Consider the following 25082-nt stretch of genomic DNA (forward strand, 5'->3'; position numbering starts at 1 on the left):
TAAAAATAAAAATATTGGAGATGTTTATGATGTACGCCTGGAAAACGTTGTAAGATTGGTATGAGGAGTGCCCTGTGAAGAGAAGATATAGGCTCCTTCGGGCAGGCTTGACAAGTTATAGAGATCTTGCAAAATGGACAAGGGCTATAATTCGGTATGTAAGGACTCGATCCATGTCATCGATGCCAAGACTTGGGTCCGTTAGATTCGCAGTAATAGGGGTCTGGTTAACGTTAAATAACTTCATACTGGGTACGAACAAGTTATACCATTTTTTTCAGCACTCAAATACCGAGTAACGAATGGTGGGCTCTCTTACATGGCATTCAATATGCCATGAGGTTGAAGTTGAAGAGACCGGCCATCTTTTCTGATTCATAAAGCGTGGTAAACAAAGAATAAGCTCTCCACAAGATTGCCTCCCACAACGTTTCACAGTACATCCTCGTTTCGTATTGGGAACATTTTCTGATGATAATCCCAGAAATAATGATGTCATCATCAGGAAATGTTCCCAATACACAGTGGGGATGTGCTATGAGATGTTGTGGGGGGTTGATTTGGCCTCATAAACAACATCTATATGGATTACGAAATGGAGTGGTAAGTCCACACTATTAAGCAAAAAGTTCTACATCTTCTATTTTTTTCTTTTGATATAACTGTAATATAGAAGTATGAATACGGTTGCGCATGAACTTGCGTATAATGCATGTAAATATAACATCGCAGTACTCGAACGTGTCAACAGCCAAGTAACTTATGTATTGGTTTATTATAAGTAATAGAAGCTTTCTGAGGTTACAAAAAAAAACTTTGTCAAGTTAGGGGATTAATCAGGACTGTCGGGAAGGATGAATTCGTCACAATTTACCTCTTGAACGGTCAACCCAGGCCATTCCTAAAGGTGTAAACCTCGAGCCTGGCCCAACCTGAGGTCAAATCCGAATTTATTTACTCCAATACAATTCAAGTTAGGTTCAGGTTTAGGCAAACTAGTTGGGTTTGAAAATTTTATGAATATATTTTTGTGTAGTCATTTTTTATTAGGTTTTATGGCCTAAATTTAGAATAGAATTGATTGAAAACATATACAAATTTTATTTATAAATACATATATTTTATATAAATAAAATTAATATATTTATATATTCTTTTGAGAGGGCCTTAATTGGATTGAGCCAAACTCGAATTATTTGAGGCCTCAATCCAATCCCAATCTAAATTTAGGTCAAACTCGAATTTTCTAACTTAGGCCCAACTTGTGGAAATGAACCGAATTGGGTCACACCATACTCAGTTAGCTAGGGCTGCCAAAGTTGCACCCATATACAAATAATTATGCAATTAGTGAATGACCTCGTACTAAGTATGGGGAACCAGTAATTTTAAATTTACATTATGTAATCAATACTGTTAAATTTATATTTATTAATATTTTAAATAATTATTAAAATTTCAAGAAATATTTATTTCAAAAAATAGCTTTTCAATAATTATTAGAATATGGATAGTTTTCTTTTGTTATGATATATAGATGGTTAATGATTAATTGAAATTGATAGAATGTGGGCAAAAGTGGTTGTAGATAACCACTTTTGCATTTTCTACATTTTTTTATGAAATGATTGAAAATGGTGGCGGTGGATTGTGGAATTTAGCAACAACTTCTCAAAAAACGCCACATGTTCAGCTTTCTAGAAAAATGATAAGGCCATGTGTTTGAATGATGGGGAGATGTAGCCTAATAGTGGGTTGTGGGCTTTATCAAGAATTTCTCGTAAATTGCCACATGTCTAACTTTTTAAAAAATAAGAGTGCCACTTATCTGAATGATGGGGACTATAGCCTAAAAATATATATTAGATATCTTAGAGTGGACACATGGAACTAGAACTTTCATTTGCACATAGAGTTACAATGAGTTTTCGGAATAGAAGTTGCGGGCTCTAGCAAAAAGAACCATATCCCATCTATCCATCATAATAAATATCAAAAACAAAATTCTATCCACTATAATATAAGAGGTTTGGATAAAGTCTTTCACCTAGCTCTCGCTATCAAACCAATGTCGAGGCTAGCCCGACCTTAACGTAGGTACTTGGCACTAGATGAAGTAGAAACCATGGCCTCTATCAAACTAAAGGAGGACCATATGTGGACTCTAGAACCTGCCGGCCGTTGAAGTCTTCTTGTGGATCGAGGAATCAATAACTATTCAATCCCATGGATCACACATTCGAGTTGGACCACGATGTTGAGGTGGATATCTGTCGGAAGATCAACAATCTTCTTATCGAAATTTTCACATGTCAAGTGGAGGTGATTGTTGAAACTTAAAACGCACCGAATATCTAATTGACTTAAAACTGCATTTGACATTTCTTATTTTAAGGATTTATCTATTTTTTATAGTTAAAATGCCCTAATAAATACTGAATTTTTAACAACAAAAATGAGATAAATCCTTAAGAAAGTCTTTAGTTGTAATCTTTGGCCACTTAAGAACGTGAAACATCAAAATAGTCCAAGGAGACTTGAGATTACCAGTCTGAGAAGAAATCTATTGAACTCGATCAAGGTCGATGCGACATTTCAAAGCATCATTTAATTTTTGGGAGTGAAAATGTTAATGTTATACTTCCTGATGAGGGTAGATTTGGCCCTCCAGTGAAATTGCGACACGTGGCACCTCGTGACAACTAGGAAAACACCCAGCCAACAAATTTATGAAGTTGGTGACCCACCTGGGCACCAGTCTGGCCGGCCTGGCGCGACCTGCGTGGCGCGCGCATGCGGCCTGCGCGAGCTGCGTGCGGCCTACGGCCTGCGTGACCTGGCCGACTTGGACCAGCCTAGCGCATGATCCGGCCAAGCCGCCCATAAGGCGCCTACCGACAAACCTGGCTAGACACTGACCCGCCAACTGACACAGGCGCCAGCTTGACGACCTGGTCTAGACACTGACCCGCCGACTGACACAGGCACCGACCTGACGACCTAGCCTAGACACTGACCCGCCGACTGACACAGGCACCGACCTGACGACCTAGCCTAGACACTGACCCGCCGACTGACACAGGCACCGACCTGACGACCTAGCCTAGACACTGACTCGCCGACTGACACAAGCACCGACCTGACGACCTAGCCTAGACACTGACCCGCCGACTGACACAAGCACCGACCTGACGACCTAGCCTAGACACTGACCCGCCGACTGATGCAGGCGCCCCTCTGACAACCTGGCCCAGTCGCCGACCTAGCCGCCTGACACAAGCGTCAGCCTGACGACCTCGAGGAGTTCACCACCGTACCCCGATTCTGACAGGATGCGACGAGTCTTACTGTTTTGAGGCTTTTCACCCACCTAACCCGCGAGGACTCCGGTATATAAAGACCTCACCCCCCAAAGAGGAGGGGAATGAAAAAAGGGAAGTAACCCCTGCTCTCTAGCTCTCTCATATTATCTTCAAAGCTCTCTACAATAAGAGTGCTAATTTAAGCGTCGGAGAGCCCCCGCCGGGAAAATACCCCCGGGACTTCTGATTCAGTTCTCACATGTCCTTCAGCTCCCGCCGCCTATAAAGAGGATGAAAGGATGGAGTTCTCGGAGGTCCCTCAGCTCCCGCCACCTACAAAGAGGAGGAAAAGATGGAGTTCTCGTAGGTCCCTCAACTTCCGCCACCTACAAAGAGGAGGAAAAGATGAAGTTCTTGCAGGTCCCTCAGCTCCCGCAACCTACAAAGGAAAGAAGACCACCTCATGCTGAGGGCAGTCGGATTGTGCCGCACCAGGGAGCTCCAGCATTCTCTAAATCACCGGCCACCTAGTAGGCCGTTCTCCACCAAGCAGTTCACCACCAAGGAGTTCGCCACCAGGCAATTCGCCACCAGGCAGTTCACCACCGAGCAGTTCACCACCGGGCAGTTCGCCACCAAGCAGTTCGCCACCAAGCAATTTGCCACCAGGCAGTTCACCACCAGGCAGTTCGCCACCAAGCAGTTTTCCACCAGGCAGTTCGCCACCAAGCAGTTCGCCACCAGGCAGTTTGCCACCAAGCAATTCGCCACCAGGCAGTTCGCCACCAAAGAGCTCGCCACCAGACAGTTTGCCATCGGGCAGTTCGCCACCAAAGAGCTCGCCACCAGACAGTTTGCCATCGGGCAGTTCGCCACCAGGCAGTTTGCCACCAAGCAGTTCGCCACCAGGCAGTTCGCCACCAAAGAGCTCGCCACCAGACAGTTTGCCATCGGGCAGTTCGCCACCAGGCAGTTCACCCCCAGGCAGTTCTTCACCGAGCAGTTTGCCAGTAGGCAGTTCGCCACCAAGCATCTCATCATAAGGCACGCCACCATCGGGTCAAATAACGAGGTACTTAGCCAAAAAATTTTACATCACAAAACATTGGTACATGGCCGAAAACGGTTACATCACTTCCCAACTAGGTTTAGAAAAGGAGAGATTCTCATACTAGGTTGAAGAGTTCTATAATTTGAGTTGAGGTGAGGAGGGCCATTAAGGCCATGTTTGGGAGTGCTTAAAAATAAGTGCTTATTTGAAATAAGTACTTATTTGGGTTGGGACCACATCATTAAGCATTTATTAGTGTTTGAGAAATAAGTCCGAAATAAGTGCTTATTTTCAAAATTTTTCTCCCAAAATTGTCCTCATTAAAATTTTTAGAATACCAATTATACCCTTTCAATATTGTTACTTTACCAAAGCAAAGTACTTTTATGAAAACACTTTTACATAAAAGCACTTTTATGAAAGTACTTTTTATAAAAGCAATTTTATGAAAGTATTTTTTATAAAAGCAATTTTATGAAAGTACTTTTATAAAATCATTTTTATGTAAAGAATTTTATAAAAGCACTTTTATCAAAACACCTTTATAAAACCACTTTTACGAAAGCAGTTCTATCAAAGCACTTGTATTCATTCACTTTGGACTGGATATTTTGAAATTTAAAAAAAAGAAAGAAATGAAGGACAAAAGAGCTACGAATGCTTATTGGAGAAAAAGACCACCAAACATCCAATAAAAATAAGTACTTGAAAAAGCTGGGTGCCAAATGTAAATAAGTTCTTATTCAAATAAGCACTTGTTTTAAACACTTATTTTTAACATAAATACTCCCAAACATGGCCTAAGAAGGTAGTTGGAGTCAGCCGTCATCTAAGAATAAAAATCAAGGTGACAAAAACTCAGCATGGTAACACCATTGTAACAGAAATATTTCTATTGGTTATAGGTTTTATAAATGTTCAAAGGCGCACATGACTATCACATGCGAATTTCCTCCCAACTTATCTAACATATTGCTAACATCTAGAGAGAAAGCACTCATAATTAGCCATTGTTGGAACTAGGGCTGTTCACGGGTCGGGTTGGGTCGATTTACTGAGGTTTTTCCAACCGACCCGACCTAGTCGGTTTGAGTCGGGTTAGGTCGATTTGGGTCGGTTTCAGCTCTAAGTTCATCCATGCCCCCCCATGGCCACCTAGTTTTCTAGAAATATATTTAAAACTGAAATATGTATTTTAGAAACATATATATATATATATATATATATATACAAATACATTGGAATACATTGGAATATATATTTTCTAGAAATATATATCTGACATATTTCATAATATATATTTTTTAGATATAGATATTGCAATATATATTTTCAGATATTTCAGTTTTTAGTTAAGTAGGAACTAAGTCGGGTCGGGTCGGGTCGGTTTCAGATTTCATCGGGTCGGATTTAGTTTTCACACAAGAAAACCGAAAACCGACCCGAACCATCGGTTTATGAATTTGTATATATATATGTATGTATAAACAAAAATATACATACAAATACATTGGAATATATATTTTCTAGAAATATATATCTGACATATTTCATAATATATATATTTTTAGATATAGATATTGGAATATATATATTCAGATATTTCAGTTTTTAGTTAAGTAGGAACTAAGTCGGGTCGGGTCGGGTCGGGTTGGTTTCAGATTTCATCGGGTCGGATTTAGTTTTCACACAAGAAAACCGAAAACCGACCCGAACCATCGGTTTATAAATTTGTACAACCCAAAACCAACCGATGCTGATAAAAACCTGATCGACTCGGGTCGGTCGATTTGGTCGGGTTGGGCCTTGTTATGAACAAACCTAGTTGGAACATCAAGGTGACAAAAGCACTGCATTGTTGGTTTGTCCACGTCACCATACCTCTCCTTGCTTCAAATCACCCTTTCTAATTTTCTATTTTTTTTAATTCCACATAATTAACCTTTAAACCAATAAGTAAATCACATGTGCTTAATTATTTCTAATAACCATAAAGAAAGAGGGATTTGCTTTTCTAATGTTTAGCCAAGTGTCACCACTTTCCCCCACTTTCTCCTAATTTGTCTCTAATTCCTATTTATCTCCTAAATTATCTCTAACTCCTATTTATCTCTTAAATTATCTCTAATTTAGTAGAGAGATTCTCTACTAAACTATCTTTAGGCCCTGTTTGAGAACACTTAAAAGAAGTACTTATTTAAACAAGTACTTCTTTTAAGACATGGGACCACACATTAAGTGGTTTTTAAGTACTTATGGGTGTTTGGTAAAAAAGAGGGTAAAAACTACTTCTTAAAAAAGTGACATGGATGTGGCTTTTTTTAAAACTTTTTGAAGAAGTGCTTCTTCATTCGAATAGGACAAACATGTCCTTGTTTTTTCTTTAATGACAAAACTACCCCCACTCGAGTTTATCATCTTCTTCTTCCATTCGAAACCCTACAACAATAGGCAGCAACGGCATTTGGTTGCAGGTTCACCGGCGATGTTCCACGGTGAGCAAAAGCCACCGTCGATGAAGAAAGAAAGAAAAGTTTATCAATATGACTGGTTTCTAGGGTTTTTTATTTTCATTTCCTTTTTTTTAACCCAAAACTACCAAATCCATTTCTTCTTCTTCGTCATCTGTGTGATTGAATTCCTGATTCCAGATAACTTTTAGTTTCTACAGCATCTAAATGATGACTTCTATGAAGAACAACTTTTTACCCCCATCCCTAATATCTAATCTACAAGACATTCTAACTTGTAGACGTTCTAATCTGATTTTGTTCATTTCTGTACTGCGGTGGCTTAGTGATAAATCTGTCTCTGGTCACTTGGTCACATTTTGCGAGACGCTTGCCATGACTTCTATAGAAATTAACGGAGCTACAACTTACGAAATTTCCAGTAATGCTGCATATATGCTTTGTTCCTTTCAAAGTTGTTTCAACACTTTTTTAACTTGAATAGGTAGTAGCTGCATATCTGCAGGCAAACGAAAGGAAAGGATTGAAGAAGGCAAAGCTTGAGATGAAGTTCCAACAAAAAATTGGGTGAGATCGTCGAGTTGTGATGAACCTAAAACAAGATTTTCATTCTTCAAGACTGAGTTCAGTACTAGGTTGTTGTTCATGGAACCAATGGAAGAGTTTGTCATCAATAAAGTTGTCGTCTAGAGGAGGCATTGAAAATACTGAAGCTTACCCAACTCATAAGCTTCTGGTGGAGTAGTAGCCCGATGTAACAAATGGGATTGGTCCATGATGAAGAAGTTAGTTCGAGGTTGGTGGGTGATCGGATCGATGCCCATCTTTATCAACTTCTTCTTTAGGCGGGTGTTCCAGAAAATTTTAATTTCATTATTAGTTCGGCCAGGGAGCTGTTTCGTGATTTTCGACCACCTAGTAAACAAAACCAAATTGAGAAATTGAGATATTAGTATGCGTAAACAATCGAGTAGATCAAATACCAGAATTTGCAGAGACTAAGGAAATTAATTACTTGTTGTCAAGAATGGAATGAAAGTGTGAGAATAATCCATCGTTAGTGATGGTTGTTAAGTTGCCCGAAATGAGAGACTCAAGAGGTGGAAATGAGAATCTAAGAATTTTGTGAAGGTTGTTAATCGGAGGAGTCTTTCTGTTGTCCAATCTACAGTTCCGACGGTTCCGACATTTCTGGTGAAGAAAATGAGAGGGAGAAGGAGATATCTAAGTAGAGGGTAAATTTGTCATTTGTGTCAATATAAACACTTATGGGGAAAGTAACTTACCAAACATCCTGACCCTAATAAGTGCTTAAAAACATAATAAGTGATTTGAGAAGTGGGTTACCAAACAAACTTAGTGGTTGCTAAAACAAGTACTTCTTAGAAGTACTTGTATAACAAGTACTTAATCATCAAACAGGGCCTTAATTCTTATTTATCCTCTCCCCCAACTTTTATCTATATCTATTTAAAGAAAGTTTCAATTAAAAAAACTCGGAACTATTTAAATGTTATAATAAAATTATACACTAAATTTAAAATATTTATTCAAAACACAAAAATTAATAGATTTAACAATATTCATATTATTAATAATTCAATATTTTTACAAAATTCATCATAAATTATGTAGTAACAATATAAATTATAATTTTATGAATTATTCAATTTAAATGTTATTCAAATAATAAAAAATTAACATTAAAAAATAAAATATTATTTAAATATTTCAATAACTAAAAATCTTAAATAAAAAAAATTAAAAGTAGCTATATAATATAAAAATATTTAATATTATGTAATAACATTAAAATAAATAAAATTCAAACAATGATTTTTTTTAATATTTTACATATTATTTAAATAGCAAAATATTTAACATGATAAAATTTTAAATAGTTAAAATAACGAAATTATGTAATAAATTAAAAAAAATCTTAAAAGTAGAAAAATAATTATAATAGAATTCATAATATTCATATTAATAATAATTTAATATTTTACAAAATTAATAACGAATTATGTAATAATAGTATAATTATAATTTTATGGATTATTAAATTCAATAAATAATTAATATTTTAATAATTTAAATAACAATAAGAAAAATTATTAATCGATTTAACGTTTTTTGTCATGATAATTGAGATAAAGGAGTTTTTTATCGTATTATTTAAAAATCTAAGGGAGATTTTTGCTAAAGTGAAACTATAGGGGAGGTTTTTATGATTGTCAGAAACTTCAGGGGAGGTTTTTTTATTTTACCCTATTAATAATATAATATTATTAAATCTATCATAATTATTTGGATAAAATACAAAAACTTCCCCTAAAGTTTCTAATAATCATAAAAATCTCCCTTATAGTTTCAATTTAGCAAAAACCTCCCTTAAATTTTTAAACATCAATAACCCAGACAAAAATATCTCTTCCGTCAATAACCCAGACAGAAAACATCACTATTTACAAAATTATTCATCCACATTTACGAAATTGCCCTTATCACACACCCAAATCCGGGGAAAATCGACGCTTGTTTGTATCACACCCCCAAATCCTTAGCTCTTCATTCCAAACATTCCAAACATCACCCTAAGATTTAAACGTTGAACAACATCAATTTCTGAACACGGTAAATTAACTGCATATCAAATCTGAACTTACTCTTCATTGCCAGATGAACGTTATACTCTTTGGCGAAGACGAAAGGGACGATCCCTTGAGGGAGCTCGACATGTAAAATTGCGATGTGGAGGAGATAGCCTCGTCAGCCAATAGAAATGGAAGCCGTAACCATTACTGTTGGGCCCGTTAGAAAACGCATGACCATGATGAACGCTGCAACCAAGCTCCCACATGCCGGAGCACCATAACTAAACCGGTGCAGTTTCAGTCATGGAGACCTTCTTCCGATAACTGAACCGGTGCATTTTCAGTCATGGAGCCGACCACAAGAAACGTGATCCTTGGTCCCACATATCGGTCAATGGACCTGGGATAATTGACACACCTCTTAATTTACCAGAAATGTCACAGGCTATTGCCATCCAACGTAGTCGTCGCTTGCAGTAAATGACTAATCCCATCAAGCCTCAGTCAGCTCTCTATTCAATCTTCTTGTGGGTAGAGAAGATCATTAACCATGGCCCACAAATTGGACGGCCATGTTCTCTTTGCCATTTTCAAATGGCTGAGAAACCAACGTTTGAGCACAGGGGACCGTTAATAAGTTATTAACGCCGGTCATTCGTATCCGGCCAATGCGTAGGCTGACTCTAACACTGTAATATAACTAACTGTCTATACAAAAGTACATACACATTCAGTTTCATTGACTGAACTCACCTAACCAGAACATGGCCATTAGACCGGCGTCAGAGAGTATAGAGATTGATCCCTTTATTATTTGCAACATCGACACGTTCCACTTGCATTAACGAAAAAGAAATACTTCATAAGCTAAAAATTCAACAAGCATAACGACAAATAATTAGATAATGGATGCTTCATGGGAAAAATCAGTTTTTCTTCGGCGAGAAGCTCACCGGAAGGAAATGAAGGACCAAATAACACCGAGGAGGCTGAATACGTGTTTGCGCCATGCTACTTTACAAAATCTTTAAATGACGCTTCAGGGGTAATTTTGTAAGCATAAACGTTTTTTGTTTGGGTTATTGACGAAGGGAGGTATTTGTCCAATTCTTTAAAAATTTAGGAAAGGTTTTTGTTAAAATAAAACTATAGGGGAGGTTTTTATAATTGTTAAAAATTTCAGGAGAAGATTTTATATTTTACCCAAATTATTTTTGGTGTTTTTAATAAATATTTTAACATTAACATTAATAAACTTTCTTTGGATGGATATATATAAAAAGTGGAGAGATAGGATAAATAGGAATTAGAGACAATTTAGGTGAAAGCGGGGGATAATGGTGCCACTTGGCAAGGTAGGGAGAAGATAAATAGGAATTAGAAATAATTTATGAGAAAGTGGGGGATAGTGGTACCACTTGGTTAGACATTAGAAAATCAAATATCTCTTTCTTTATCTAGTGGTTGTTATAAATAATTTAGTCTATGTTGTTTTCTTATTGGTCTAATAGTCAATTATATGAAATTAAAAAAATAAAAAATTCAAAAAAACAGAAAATTAGAATGTGATTTTATTGCAAGGAAATGATTGATGACATAGACAAACCAATTTTAATATATATATATATATATATATATATATATATATATATATTTAATAAATATTAAATCTAAATAATAATTTTATGTACAATAAAAACCAATATTTAACACTCTTGTTACAGCGCTTTTTCAATAAACACAAGCTTCAGAAAATATAGAAATGATGGGGAAAGGTCATGGGTAAGGGGAACATTACTGATTAACCCCGAGGGAACCGGGAATACATGAGTAGTTCGAAGGATCAACTGCTCAGCCGGGAATATGGACCTACAGGATACAGCAGTAAGAAAACAATTATTAGTATGTGGAGGGTATTTTAGTAAAATAGCTATTATTATTTAATGATAAAACTGCTATTTTACTGATACGCGTTTTCTGTGCTATTGGTCAGTGTCAACCAAGGGATTCGGATTTCGGAGCAGTGGTGCAAGCACAAACTAAACTATCTAAACGGGCCAACCGTCAACCATTTCTAAATTCTAAACATGGACAACGTTCTTTGATTCTTTCCATTCCAGGAAGGGAATCCTCGTCCTTACGTCTCTCCGTCTCTCTCTCTCCAGTTTCTTCTCTCTCTACACGCGCAAACGACGACCATTTCAATCCCTTGAAATAAACATATACAAAGAAAATGAATAACTCCCCTTCATTTTCGCTCGTGTCTTCACATGCCTCTGCTACTCTTCTTCATACCCTCTTATCCTTGGGCATGAAAAACATACAGAGACAATTAATTTAGAGACCCAGATGGAGAAGGATCAGCCTAAAAAATCCGGCAGCTTTGCCTGCCGTGACCCCGACTCTTGTCCGGCATCCGAGTCCGTGAACGTTGAAGCGCAGCCTGACGAACACGAGACTAAGGAAAAACACAAGGAGGAAGAGGAGAGTGAGCAGAAGGACGATTCTTCTCCCGATACCGATTCCATCACTCTTCCTAAAGTCTCCGAAGACATCGATCGATTCATCTCTGATCTTTGCGATTCCATATCTACCCCCAATCCACCAGAAGTTCCCAATTCCATTGAGCAGTTCGCAGAGCTTGTTGAAACAGAGATTACTAAGTACAAGTCGAACGAATCTACCATCAAGTGGAGCCATGAATTGGATGAAGACACGTCTAGTCTTCTGGAAGCTGTAAATAGAATCTCAAAGCTAGCGAACGCCTTCGGTGGATTCCCGTCGGAGACAAAATACACTTATTCGCTTAGCCGTGCCAGCAGAATTCTTCTACGAGCAATGTCATTCTTGGAGGAGGAATTCCGCTCTCTCCTAGAAGATTCGAGATCCGTCGATTCGGATCCGACTATAACAAAGCAACCTTCTTTTAATTCTAATAATGATTCCGACCGTAACGCCCAAAGGGAACCCGATTCCGCTAGAGACACCAATTTTCCGGGCTACTCGCCCGATACAGTGGACAATTTGAATAGGATTGCATCAGCAATGATTTCAGCAGGCTACGAGACTGAGTGCTGCCAGGTCTATACCATCGCAAGGCGAAATGCTTTCGAGGAGAGATTGAGCAAGCACGGGTTTGAGAAGATTAGCATCGACGATGTGCAGAAGATGCAATGGGAAACACTGGAAGCAGAAATTGCTACATGGATCAAGGCATTCAAGCGTTGCATCTCGATTTATTTCTCCGCCGAACGGCAGCTTTGCGAGTCCGTTTTTTCATGCAATCCGACACTTTACGACGGACTATTTTGCAACCTTACGCGTGGTGTCCTCATACAGCTTCTTAATTTCGCTGAAGCGGTCGCAATGACGAAGCGGTCGGCTGAGAAGCTGTTCAAGTTTCTTGATATGTACGAAACCTTGCGCGATTTGATTCCGGCCATGACTGGCCTATTTTCGGAAGAGCCGTTACGCGAACTAAAAACAGAGACAACATCTGCTCGGTGCCGACTGGGTGAAGCTGCGGTCACCATTTTCTGTGAACTCGAGAATTCAATCAAGACTGATGCAGGGAAAACTCCAGTTCCCGGTGGTGCCGTTCACCCCTTGACGCGCTACACCATGAACTATCTAAAATACGCATGCGAGTACAAGGATACCTTAGAACAGGTATTCCAAGAACATCAAAAGATTGAACAATCAGACGCGTCGGCTGGATCAGATGCGGAAAGCGAGCCATCAAGCGGGGCTGATCAGGTGGCGAAGCAATCACCTTTTTCAAAACAACTACTGAGGGTTATGGATCTTTTGAGCTCAAATCTAGAGATAAAATCGAAACTCTACAAGGACCCGTCCTTGAGCTACATCTTTTTGATGAACAATGGGCGGTACATCGTGCAGAAGATCAAGGGATCCGCGGAGATATACGAGTTGATTGGTAACTCATGGTGCCGGAAAAAATCATCCGAACTCAGGCAATACCATAAGAATTACCAAAGAGAGACGTGGAATAAGGTATTAGCATTACTCAGAGATGAGGGCTTGCAAGTGCATGGGAAAGTAGCGAAGCAAGCGCTCAAGGAGAGGTTCAAGTCCTTCAATTCCATGTTTGAGGAGATTCACAAGACGCAGTCTTCGTGGGTGGTAAGCGATGAACAACTTCAATCCGAGCTTAGGGTGTCCATATCGGCAGTTGTGATTCCAGCATATCGCTCCTTCGTGGGGAGGTTCCGGCAATATTTGGATTCCGGTAGGCAAGCAGAGAAGTATATTAAGTATGGACCAGAAGATATCGAGACATACATCGATGAGCTGTTTGAGGGGAATCCGGCATCAATGGTGAAGAGGAAAAATTAATGAAAGGTACGACAACATTATTCGTTGGAAGTTACCTAAAAAAAGGGAAAATTGAATGAAACTTAAAAGGAAAAAAAAAGGAGATGTTTTGAGGTGGTATTTCTTGTCTTGGTTTATAGCTTTTACATTCTTTTTGCCTCTTTTTTTTTTGGTATCCGTATGCTTCAAGGGATAAATGTAATCCGATGTAACCTTAATTTTGTTTAAGGTATATAATATTACAGTTACAGGATATTTTTCCATATATTAAGACTTTAGGCCTTAGGGAAGAACATCCTTCCATTCGCCTGACTTTCTTGTAGTATTGGAAAAATAAAACCATGAAACAAGTAAATAAAACAGGACTAAATCCCAAAATTTGTCATATACTCATAACTTAGTTGTATAACTATAATTATTATTTTGTTTGAGATTAATTTAATTTGGGTTTACAAATTTCATTTCAGTGAATGGGACTAACACCGTAGAAAGTCTTATTTGAATTGGTAAGGTAGGGGTGACAAATGGGTGGTGCGGATTGAATGCCAACCCACCCATTATGACCCACTAACCCACTAGTGAGTAGTAACCCATATCCATATGCATTCTTGTTAGTGGGTCACAACACACCCTGACCCTCACCCACCTATCACCGATATTGACCCGTTCACCTAAATTAAATGGTTTTTTTTTTTTCAATTTCCTCTATGCCAAATGTCACAACAAGGTCGGGTCAATCCATATGCTGAAATTCATTTTAAATATTAAATTGTTTTTTGGTAATTGTTAAATATTACATTGAAAAAGTATTGGGGAATCTTAATTATATTTATAATTTTTATAACTATTCAAAAAATTTAGTAGTTTGAAAATTATTAAATTAAAATTTTAATAATCTCCATAATTAATTATTGGTAATTTAAATTGGTTTTTGGTAATTATTATATTGGAAATTATTGGGGAATTTTAATATTGATAATTTCTATTTGGAAATTATTAATAATTTCTATAATTATTGGTAATTTACATTGGTTTTTTATATTTATTTGGAAATTTTTATTTATTAATTTTCATAAACTAATTTCATGTTTTTGGTAATTTAATTTAGTAAAATTTAATTTAAAATTATATTTTGCTGATTTTTTTATATTTTTAGTAATTAATTATCCATAAATTCAGAACTTTTTGAAAAACAATTTCTTCGTATCAATAAATTTTGAAAAATTTATTCATAAATTTCTTAAAATTTAATTTATTCATATCAATATTTGTACCAAGTATTTCTATGATATTCGATTTTTTCTTTTTTTTTTTATATTGTGCAAACAACAATAAATATAATTGGTTGGTTGGTAAGGTCTCCTATTGTTGTAGTGGAGATTTAGGATCAAATCCTGCTTGTAGGTTTCGGGGATGATCCCCTTGGTTGTCTAGAAAAAGAAAAAAGAAAACCCTAATATCTTTCAGATTATTAATTAATAAAAGTAATTAAATTCTTTATTTTACTATGCATCACACAAGGCCCTACTAGTTTTAAATGAGAAAAAGGAGTCTTTGGCATCCTTGTGGCCACTACGCAATTGATATGGGCCGTGTCAGCCCATATACCTGAAAAAAAGGGAAAGTTGTCCTTTATGATTGTCATGTGGTATTTACGGGCTGCCCCAACCTGTATACCCAAAAGACCTCCATTTTAAGAGAATACTAGTCACGACTTGTGTGATGTACGGGCTCTATTTATAAGTTGAGGATGGAACCCTAAGACACTTCCAAATTTGTATTGTTTTTATATCTTAATGCTATTTTTTATTAACTTTTATTTGTTCGTTATTATTTTTGTATTATTTTTAGGTAAATTATAAAAACATCTTCTTATAGCAATTCTATAAACCACCTTTGTGTTTCGAGTTTTAACCCTAACAAAGGCCTCTCTTGTAGTGCAAATACCTCCTTTCTCTTGGCTTTTCAATAACAAAGACATTGAAATTACCAATATACCCTTATCATTGTTAATGCATTATCACAAACAATTTAAAATTTTAACTTTATTCTCCACTAATTTATTCTGCCAATAACTTTCAAAGAGTAATTCTCCATGTTCTTATTGGACAAAGTAAGGTAAAAAGGCTCAAGTGAAGTAAAATTAATGCATTACAACATTTTTTTATTTGAAATGTTGGCAAAAGGAAGGTATTTGCACATTTTTTTCAAAACAATAGGGGGGTTTGTTAAGGTCCTAGAACAGGGGGAGTTTTATAGGAATGTTAGAAAACCCAATGAGGTTTTTTATAATTTCCCTATTTTAAATTGGAATTTAATTTGATTTTTATATTAATAAAATTAAAAACTTATTATTATTTTTTTCTTAATCCCTATTAAATTTAACTAACTATAATAAGCTTTTATTTTTTAGTGGAACATAAGTGGTTTAAATTAGTAAAAATTAATTATAAAATTATTTTAAACAAATATTAGTTCTTAATTTATCTTATTCATTTTTATTATATTAATAAAATTATTTTTATTCAATAGTGATAATCAATAAATAATTTTATTTTATTTAAGTAACCTACTAAAATATTTTTCATATGGTTAGTTAATTTTTATTATTTTCAAATGGAATAAAAATGAATTATAATTTTTATGATGTTTTATTTAATGTTTTCAACTTGTCATTGACTTGGACGAGTTAACAATCCAAACATCACTCGAACCTATTTCTAATTCCAGATTTCCTAAAATCTACCATGTTCGACCTCTATAGTTGAACCACTGACACTTTTAACCTAGTCATTGGGTTAGAAGTTACAATATACAATGTATTGAAAACTTGTAGATGATTTAACTTTGTGTTTGGTTGTCTGATTGGGGATAATCTTTTTCCTTATTTTGGATAACTTTTTGCAATCTTTGCAAATCCACTATAAAAAAAAACCCAATTGTTGGCCTCAAATTTCAATTTTTGGCTCTTATAATTATAAAATAAAATAAAAAACAAATAAACCTTATATTCTACATATATAGATGGATGACATGTCACGTTTTGACTTGTCCGACTCATACAGCTAAACCATTGGCCTATGACCTAGAGACAAAAACTATTCAACCTCCAAGTTAGTTTTTAAAACATTGATTTTATTTGTTGGGTAAAGTAAATAATATCTATTCTAAAATGCAAATTACTTGATCAATTAACTTAAAAATTAACTATCTTTTAAATGGAAATATATTATTTTGCCTAATAATTTACCATTGAATATATGCATTTCAATATAATTGATCTTTATTACTAATTACAGTTTAATATAACTCTATCTAATGTATATAAAAGTATAGTTAAATTGAATGGGTATCCATATAAATAAAATTAATGATTTTTAGGCAATTAAATGGAGTAATAGAGAGGAGATTAGAGAATTGTTGGCATGAGTTATTAAAGGAGAGAGTTAATGGCATAATTAACAAGGTGAGATAATTAAAAGAGTTAATGGGAAAGATGAGAGAGAATTAATAGTGGCTAAGTGAGAAAAGTGGAGTCTTAAAAGGTGATTAGCCGCTTGAGTTAATTTATTAATTTTTAAAATTAAAAATTAAAAATTAGAAAAAGATAAGTGCCTTTGAGAAGAAACCGAAAAGCAAGAAAGTGCAAGCTTGTCACATTTGGTTTTAATATATAGATATAGATTGTTTTTATTGTTCTTATAATTTTCACATGGTAGATATTATTCTTATAAATATATGAATCTCACGTTAACTTTTAGCCTTGAACTCCTTGGTCTCACCATCCATTAACTAAAGATTAAGGGAGCATTCCTTTTTTTGGATTTTGAGAGGGGGAGAATTGGTCAACGGGATTTTGATTCCCATTGACCAAGACTCCCATGTTCTTTTTTTTATATTTATGTGGGGACCAGAGAAAGTTTATTTTCCTATGTATCACTTACCCATCTCCTAGGTGGGTAAATAACTTTCCCGCCTTGGGGGAAAGTTGTCAACACTTGAATGAGACAAAAATGCCCCTTGTAATAATGGATTTTTATGGTTAAAATGGTCATTGTCTTGTTTGCATGGAAAATAAAAGAATATGGGTAAATTCACTTACCCGGGTAAGTCTTTCATGGGAAACACTTACCCGGGTAAGTGCATTTACCCAAGTAAATAACTTACCAAAAAGCAAAGGAGGCCTAAATGTCAACAATGTTGAATAGTTAAGTCTTCGAAGCTTAAATTTGTCTATTGACACACTTCTAAAACAACTAGACCTTCACGATAATCTCCAAAAAAACATACTCAAAATATGCCAATTTCATGATAAAATTCCCTAGTTTAACCCACGGGCGCTCCTAAATTTCATTATAAGACCCTCTTTGACTAACCCAATATGACATTAGATGCTTATAGTCATTAGATCTCTCACTATACTTGCTTGATCGAAGATTCACCTTTTCCATTGGACATCAAATGCCTCTTTACACTCGTTGGTTGAGACAAGACCTTCAAATCCCAAATTTAACCCTCTAGCCCAACTCTGAACTCGTCATACACCATCATTGACTTATAGACATCACAAAACACTTAGGCTCAGTTTGGGAAGAGTACAAATGCAAATATGTACAATGTAAATACATATAAAATAATACAAAATATAAGGTTTTGCATTCTACATATTTGCATTTTTACTCATTCCAAACTGAGCCTTAGATACTAAATTTCATCCTAAATCTCCTCCATTTGCCCCTCTATCAAATCAAAATTCATTTCTAAGCTTTCTCATTGGTTAAAACATCCATCCATCCATCCATCCTCTAAATCCATTTGATCTAAGAACAATTAGACCATTCAAACTCTACCAGTTGATCCAGAAGCCTAAAAAATCAAAGTCTCGATCTTGTCATTTTGTTTTTTCATTAAAAAATACCCTCATTTGTCCCATTAATTAAAATAGATTTAATTTCACACAATCTCATTCAACCATTTCCTTGATACCTTCTTGCACCCTTAAACCCCATCTCTACCATCGAAAGATCAACTAGAAATCCAAGCCACGAAAGTGGAATTCCAACCAACCCATTTATCATATGAAATCACCAAAATGTCCTCAAAATTGCAAAACATTAAAGAACTTAAACATGCCCTAAGTTTCCATAAATTGACTTAAATATACCCTCAGATTTTCAAATAGATTTATATATACCTTATGGTAGGGGTGTAATCGATTCGAGTTGAGCCAATTATCAAGCTATTCGAGCTAGAGCTCGACTCAAAAACATGGAGCTCGAAATTAGACTCAAGCTCGATCAAATTTCATATATTTGGCTTGAACTCGACTCGAGCCGATTATAATTAAAATTTATAAATAAACCAATATTAAGTATATTAAAATTATAAATAAATTAATATTATAAATATTCTAAATAAAAATATATTTTTGAAAGTTAACTATAAATGTATTCATTTATACTATAAATAAGTTAATATGAAAAACTCAAATGCTTATTTATATTATAAATACAAATTTATTAAAAAATGTAATCTTATTATATTAAGCTTGCGAGCCACTCGAGCCAGCTATTATGAAGCTCGAGCTTGACTCGCCCATGTACTTGACTCGAGTTGAGCTTGATTATTACGAGCTGAGTCCGAGTATTTAGCGAGCTAAGTCCGAACAGCTTGCAAATGGGCTCAACTCGCATACACCCCTACCTTATGGATTGACCCCATTGGATTTAACATACCCTCCATTAATGAATACAAGTAGGGGTGGATTTGAGCCGAGCTGAGCCGAATAGTACGAGGCTCAAGCTCAATTTGAGAAAATTAAGAATTATAATATTTTTTTCTATAACTTTAGTATATATATATATATATCGAGCTTGGCTCATTTATTAATCGAGCCTGTAAATTGGGCTCGAGCTTGGCTCGAAGCTCAGTTGAAACCAAGCTGAGTCGAGCTTTTCATGAGCCGAGTTTGAGTAGCTCGTGAAGAGTTTGGATCGTGGTCACCCCTAAATACAAGTCGTTTAAAAAATTTAAAATCCTATTTTCCATTATGGGCATGAAAGAGGAAAAAAATAAGTGAGGTGGCAGAAAAAGAGAAGAAGTTGGGCCATTTCCAAAGTAAAACACAAGGAAGGTATAATAGAAAAAAAAACTTGCAAATATAAAGGAGGCATAGTAAAAAGCACTTAATAAAGCCTACAAATGGATCAAAACTAGAAAGTTATCAGGACAACACTTGTTTTACCCCAATTGACTACACGAGAAAATGAAAACTATGTATAATAGAAATCAGCAATTCGTTGGAGAGCTATGAAGATTTTGCAATGCTTTCAAAGAGAAAGCTCGGCAAAAAACCAACAAGCTTTAACTAGTTAGAGATGTGGATATGTGTGTGTGTGAGAGAGAGACCACACAACCCCTTCCTTTGCTATTCAAAAATAGGGAAAATATTTGATAGGCACCTTGTACTTTAGGCTGAGTGCCAATTTAGTGCCTAAATTTTCATTTTGCCACAATATAGTACCTGGCGTTAACTCATCGTTAAGTGTCATAGTAAAAGATACAAATGCTCCTTAAATTTCATATAATTTTTACCGTTCATCGCCACTGTTCACCGTCTCCTTCATTGAACACCGCCACTGTTCCCCACCACAGAAGAGAAAGCCAGTGTTCAGAGTCAAAACTAAACAAAAGTTCACTGCCATTGTTCCAGTCTATGAACACTGTTCACCGCAACTGTTCCAGTTCTTGCGGTTTTAAATCCAAACTTACTCCAAAATTGGTAGTGGAATCAGAATCCTTGCGGTTTCAACGGAGTTACATGTAAGGACTCCAGTGTTTCATTTCTCGATCTTAGCTCTATCCCGTTAGCCTCCAATTTTAAGTCTGTTGCTTTGACTCTCTTGAGTTTGGAGCGTTTGGAGTCGTTGGTGCTGAAGCGTATGAATCTTACAGGGAATCTCTTTTCGACTTCAGGTTATCGGTGTAGTGAGATGTTGAGCGAGCTGGATCTGGAAGAGAACGATTTGTCTAGTTCCGTTTCGGACATTTCCCGTTTGTCTTCGTGTTTGAACTTGAAATCTCTGAACCTCTCGAGGAATTTGTTGGGTCCTTTGAATGGAGGGAATGATGGAGTTTGGTTTTAGAATGAGACATGATGAAACTCATCTCATGTACCTTTGCAAAGCTATTATATATATAGAGAGAGAGAGAGAAAGAGAGAGAGGGAAAAGAGCCCCAGGAGAAGAGAAATACAGAGAGATGGAGATTGGACCTGCAAGCGCAACTCCACATGCATCTACTGCCACTGGAATGGAAAAGTGTTGAAGTAAATAGGTGATTAACAAACAAAGAGCAATAGAGCAACAGAGGAAAGCAAGAGCGACTGGCGAGAAGATCATGATAACAGCACGCGCATGCTGTCCATTAGACAGATGGTCTTAAACTCTTTATCCTCTCGTTGGCCATTGTAGTAGCCAGCAGCAAGTCATTTGGATTTTGTTTCATTTTATTAAGAAAGAAGAAGATGAACAATGTATTTTTCTAAGGGTAATTTTGATAGTTTCAAAATTCTTAAATCGCACATAAGGTTACGTGATATACATAACTGACAGTCCATTAACGATATATACTAGATTGTCCCAAAATGAAAGTTTAAGTAGTAGATTATTGCATTTTAAAGTTTAGGTACTAAATTGGCATTCGACGTAAAGTACAGAGTATTTATCGAAAATTTTCCCTTAAAAATAACATACAAAAAAATTACAACAATGCTTTTGATTGCCACTGGTAAAAGTCAGAAATGAATAAAAACAAAATGTAACCTAATCAACACTAAAAAGGCATAGTACTTTAACTCTAACACTCACCCTGAGGCCAAGTTAGATACCAATAATGCCCAACCTGCTTGCATTATGATTCAACTTAGATTTGACGGCAAAAACAAGACACTGCCTAATTATTTGACGGCAAAAACAGATGACAAATTTTACCTGGACACCCGCTACTTATTGAAAAGCCTATTCCCCTCCGGACCCCTCCTCACTATGTTTTGTCCTGTTATGCCGGATGGGGTTATAACCTAGCAATGCCAATATTACTTGATTGTTAGATTGTCATTGATCTTTCGTACTCAAGTCCCACCTCATCAAGTAGCAACTCAGTATCTTTGAAATGCCATGAGCTGCGACTCTGTACACTATTTCAGCATTAGATCATGCTACAACCAACTATTTCTTATTCCTCCACGATAGTAAAATGGCACCACTACTAAGAGTTGAAAATCTATCAATAGTTTTTTTATGCAAACAATACTAGTGCTACAACATTGCATCCAATCCCATGTTCCAGACCTGTACAAGCACATAGAGTGGACTCTCATTTCATCTATAACTAGTATCTAGTAACTTGCAGGAATGAATTTTTTTTATCAATATTGTAGGAATGAATATCCTTCCTCATGAACAAAGTTATTGGGGGGGGGGGTTTACTCTAAATGGTGGCTACAGTCAGATGGTACGTTAGGTGATTCACTCTAGTATTTGATGCGGCTTCTATTCGCGCAACCACCGTCGTTGGGGAAGGGGGAATATCAGTGGTGGGTATCACTAAGTACCCCCAACCCCAAAAATACAAATTATAAAAGAGCATTTTAGTAAATTAACTCCTCTCTGTCGTTCTAATTAACGGTGATATCTGCAAACGGTTAGAATTTGGAAATTCAGAGGGTGGTCTTTGTGGCAAAAGAATGCTCGAAAGGCTAAATTTTCAAATCTGCAAAATACGGGGTGGTAATCTGTAATTTACCATTTTTTTCTCGCTTGAGAACAAGTTCTGTACTTTCGTTATCTTATGTTTAATTCGAAGCTCAAACGGAGAGAGATAATTCAGACTGTAGGGTGGGAATAGTCTTGACGTTCACCACCATACTACAATAAGGAAAAAGAGAAACTAAAAACACGTCTGGAAGTTGGAATGGATTCTTACCGTTCTGCAGTATGAACAACAGATGGATAACGATTGCAGAGCTCCATTCTGATTATTGCTATCTTCTAAACTAATAAAGAATAAAACCTTAATAAAACCCTAGTCATCCGGGAGCAGAGCTACCCAAATGAAAAACCCGAGCGGATCATCTTTCTTGGCAGTTGATCTTCTCCTTCTTCCCGGGCTATATTTTTGTTAACAGGTTCGAGTCTTGGGCTCCTTTCCCTTTTGAGTTGATTCTATGAAGGTCTCGGTGCCTTTTCTTTTATGGGGCAATCTGTTAAATATGTGCTCTAGTTCCATATTTTTTCTATTCTCAGATTATTCTCTTTGATTGGACGTGACGGATTGAATTCTGAAAGAATGCTGCTTTAGGGTTCTAAGCTTAGTGAATTGCTTTTTTTCTGTAATATATATATTCAAGTCCGATTTATTAGTAGTTCTATCTGGCATGTCAGGACGAACGATTCTATTTATCTATTGACAGTTTTTTGGCTTTCTCTCTTTTTGGTTTCTGCTATATCTTCTGATTTCAGGACCAGTTCTGCGTTGCCTTCCTTTTCATTGGTTTTAAATGAATGATGCTCTTGCTAAGTACTTTTCCATGCTAGGATTATAGAGGAAGATAAATAACTAGAGATTGTTTTCTTTTTGTTCGTTTTCATTGTTGATAACTTCACAAGAGCTTCCTTCAAAATCAACCTTCGCCAATGTATGATAACAGCTGTCTCATTGAAGTGGCAAATAATGAGGATACACTCATTCCAGCACATGCTGTAGTCCAACCTAACTGATCAAGTTTACTGCCTTCACATTGAGCTTCCATTTGACCATATATCATTTCCTAAGAGATTGAATTTAGGTTTTGGTTCAGAGATCTGCACCACCTGAAAGAGCGTTTCTATAGGATTCATTTCCTTGAGTAGAAGGCATAGAACTCTCAGTCAATTTCGTGGTTATATGCTTTCTGCTTTTCCTCCATAGACAATGCATGCGAATAACCTTTGAACTCTCATTTATCAATGCAATAAACCAAAAGTGTATCTTATTTGTTCACTTTGTGATATTTTAATGAGTTTCTGGTGTCCCTTCTATGGTACAGAAATCTAGATGGCATCTTTTTACAATCCCTTCCCAAACAAAACCAATCATTGGATGGGGTGTCCCATTCTCTTTTAAAACTGGATTTGAAAGTTCTGGTTACTCTTGAATGCATGTCGAGTTTATGAGAGAACCTAGTTTGAAATCCATTGCCTATTAAAGACCTCTTTAAGTTAGCAAACTTACTGCCTCCTTAGCAATGACAGCCTGGGTAATCTTATATTTTTGTGTCATTTTTTTTCAATAAATAGCTTCATTATATTTAAACCTGTCTGAAAGAAGCAAGCATATCATAAGATTATCTGACAATGCTCAAAATTGTTATTCCTATTAAGTTCTCCAAAGGTGATGAATTTAACAGCGAATTTGATAGTTCTCTAAAACTGGTACTTGCTGGCATTAAGTATTAGTGTTAAGCTAGTTGCTTAAGGGCCCTTTTTGGGGTAGGTGGGTGGAGGGAAGGTGCTTCTGTTCTGTGTAATACCCATTTGAATAAAATCCCTTGTGTTAAACTTACTTTAGTCAATGGTTTTCAGAAATACTTCCTTGCTTATGTAGTTGGCCTTCCTTATGCATATAATGCACATCTTCCACCACAAGTTGACACAATATACTTTTTAACAAATGACATCACCTAAGCCTTGTCCAAGTCCCAACTATATGGGTTCAGCTACATGAATCATGTTTTGCCATTCTGTTGTTCAGTATCATATCCATTGTCAAATTATGGGCATTTAAATTTTTTTCCTATTTCCATCCAAGTCCTTTTTCAGTCTGCCCTAGCTCTTCTAGCCCCTCAACTTTGTAACAGATCACTTTTCTAATGGGTGCTGTAGATGGTCTTCTATGCATGTTACCAAACCACCTCAGTCTACTCTCTCTCATTTTATCACCTATTGGAGCTACTTTTGGGTTCCTTTGTACAGATTTATATCTGATCTTATCCTTTCCTTTCTAGTTTTAGCATTCATTCATCTAAGCACCTGCATTTATTCCATATTCATTTTATGGGCATGTTATTTTTTAACTGCCCAACACTGCTCCATACAACATAGCTGACCCTACAACTGTTTTATAGGATTTTCCTTTTAGCCAAAGTGGTATTCACCTTTCACATAACACCTTAGATATACCCTTTCATTTTGCCCATCCTGTTCTAATTCTATGACTGACATCCTCAATATCCCCTTTGTTATGGATTAAGGTAATGGAAGAGGTTACATCGAGTTATCTCTTGGTCTTT

General features: G+C 36.2%; 2 protein-coding genes across 7 annotated transcripts in view; both read left to right on the forward strand.

Annotated features, from left to right (window-relative positions):
• Positions 1–11663: 11663 nt before the first annotated feature.
• Positions 11664–14018, forward strand: LOC148862396 (exocyst complex component EXO70C1-like). The gene has a single exon (XM_088981138.1). The coding sequence runs from the start codon at positions 11768–11770 to the stop codon at positions 13772–13774; it is 2007 nt and encodes a 668-aa protein (XP_088837264.1). The 5' UTR covers positions 11664–11767; the 3' UTR covers positions 13775–14018.
• Positions 14019–22322: 8304 nt separating this feature from the next.
• Positions 22323–25082, forward strand: part of LOC148862397 (ENTH/VHS family protein) — an 88880-nt gene continuing 86120 nt past the window's right edge. For 2 of the 6 annotated variants that reach the window (XM_088980484.1, XM_088980485.1), the window contains exon 1: positions 22366–22940. The gene's annotated coding sequence lies outside the window, so the exon portion shown is untranslated. Of the gene's footprint in view, positions 22941–25082 lie in introns of all 6 variants that reach the window. The other 4 variants (XM_088980482.1, XM_088980487.1, XM_088980483.1 and 1 more) reach the window with 3 other exon arrangements.

This window comes from Nelumbo lutea, chromosome 3 (genome assembly GCF_056320005.1).
Source record: "Nelumbo lutea isolate HS-2025 chromosome 3, American lotus-T2T, whole genome shotgun sequence".
NCBI lineage: Eukaryota > Viridiplantae > Streptophyta > Magnoliopsida > Proteales > Nelumbonaceae > Nelumbo > Nelumbo lutea.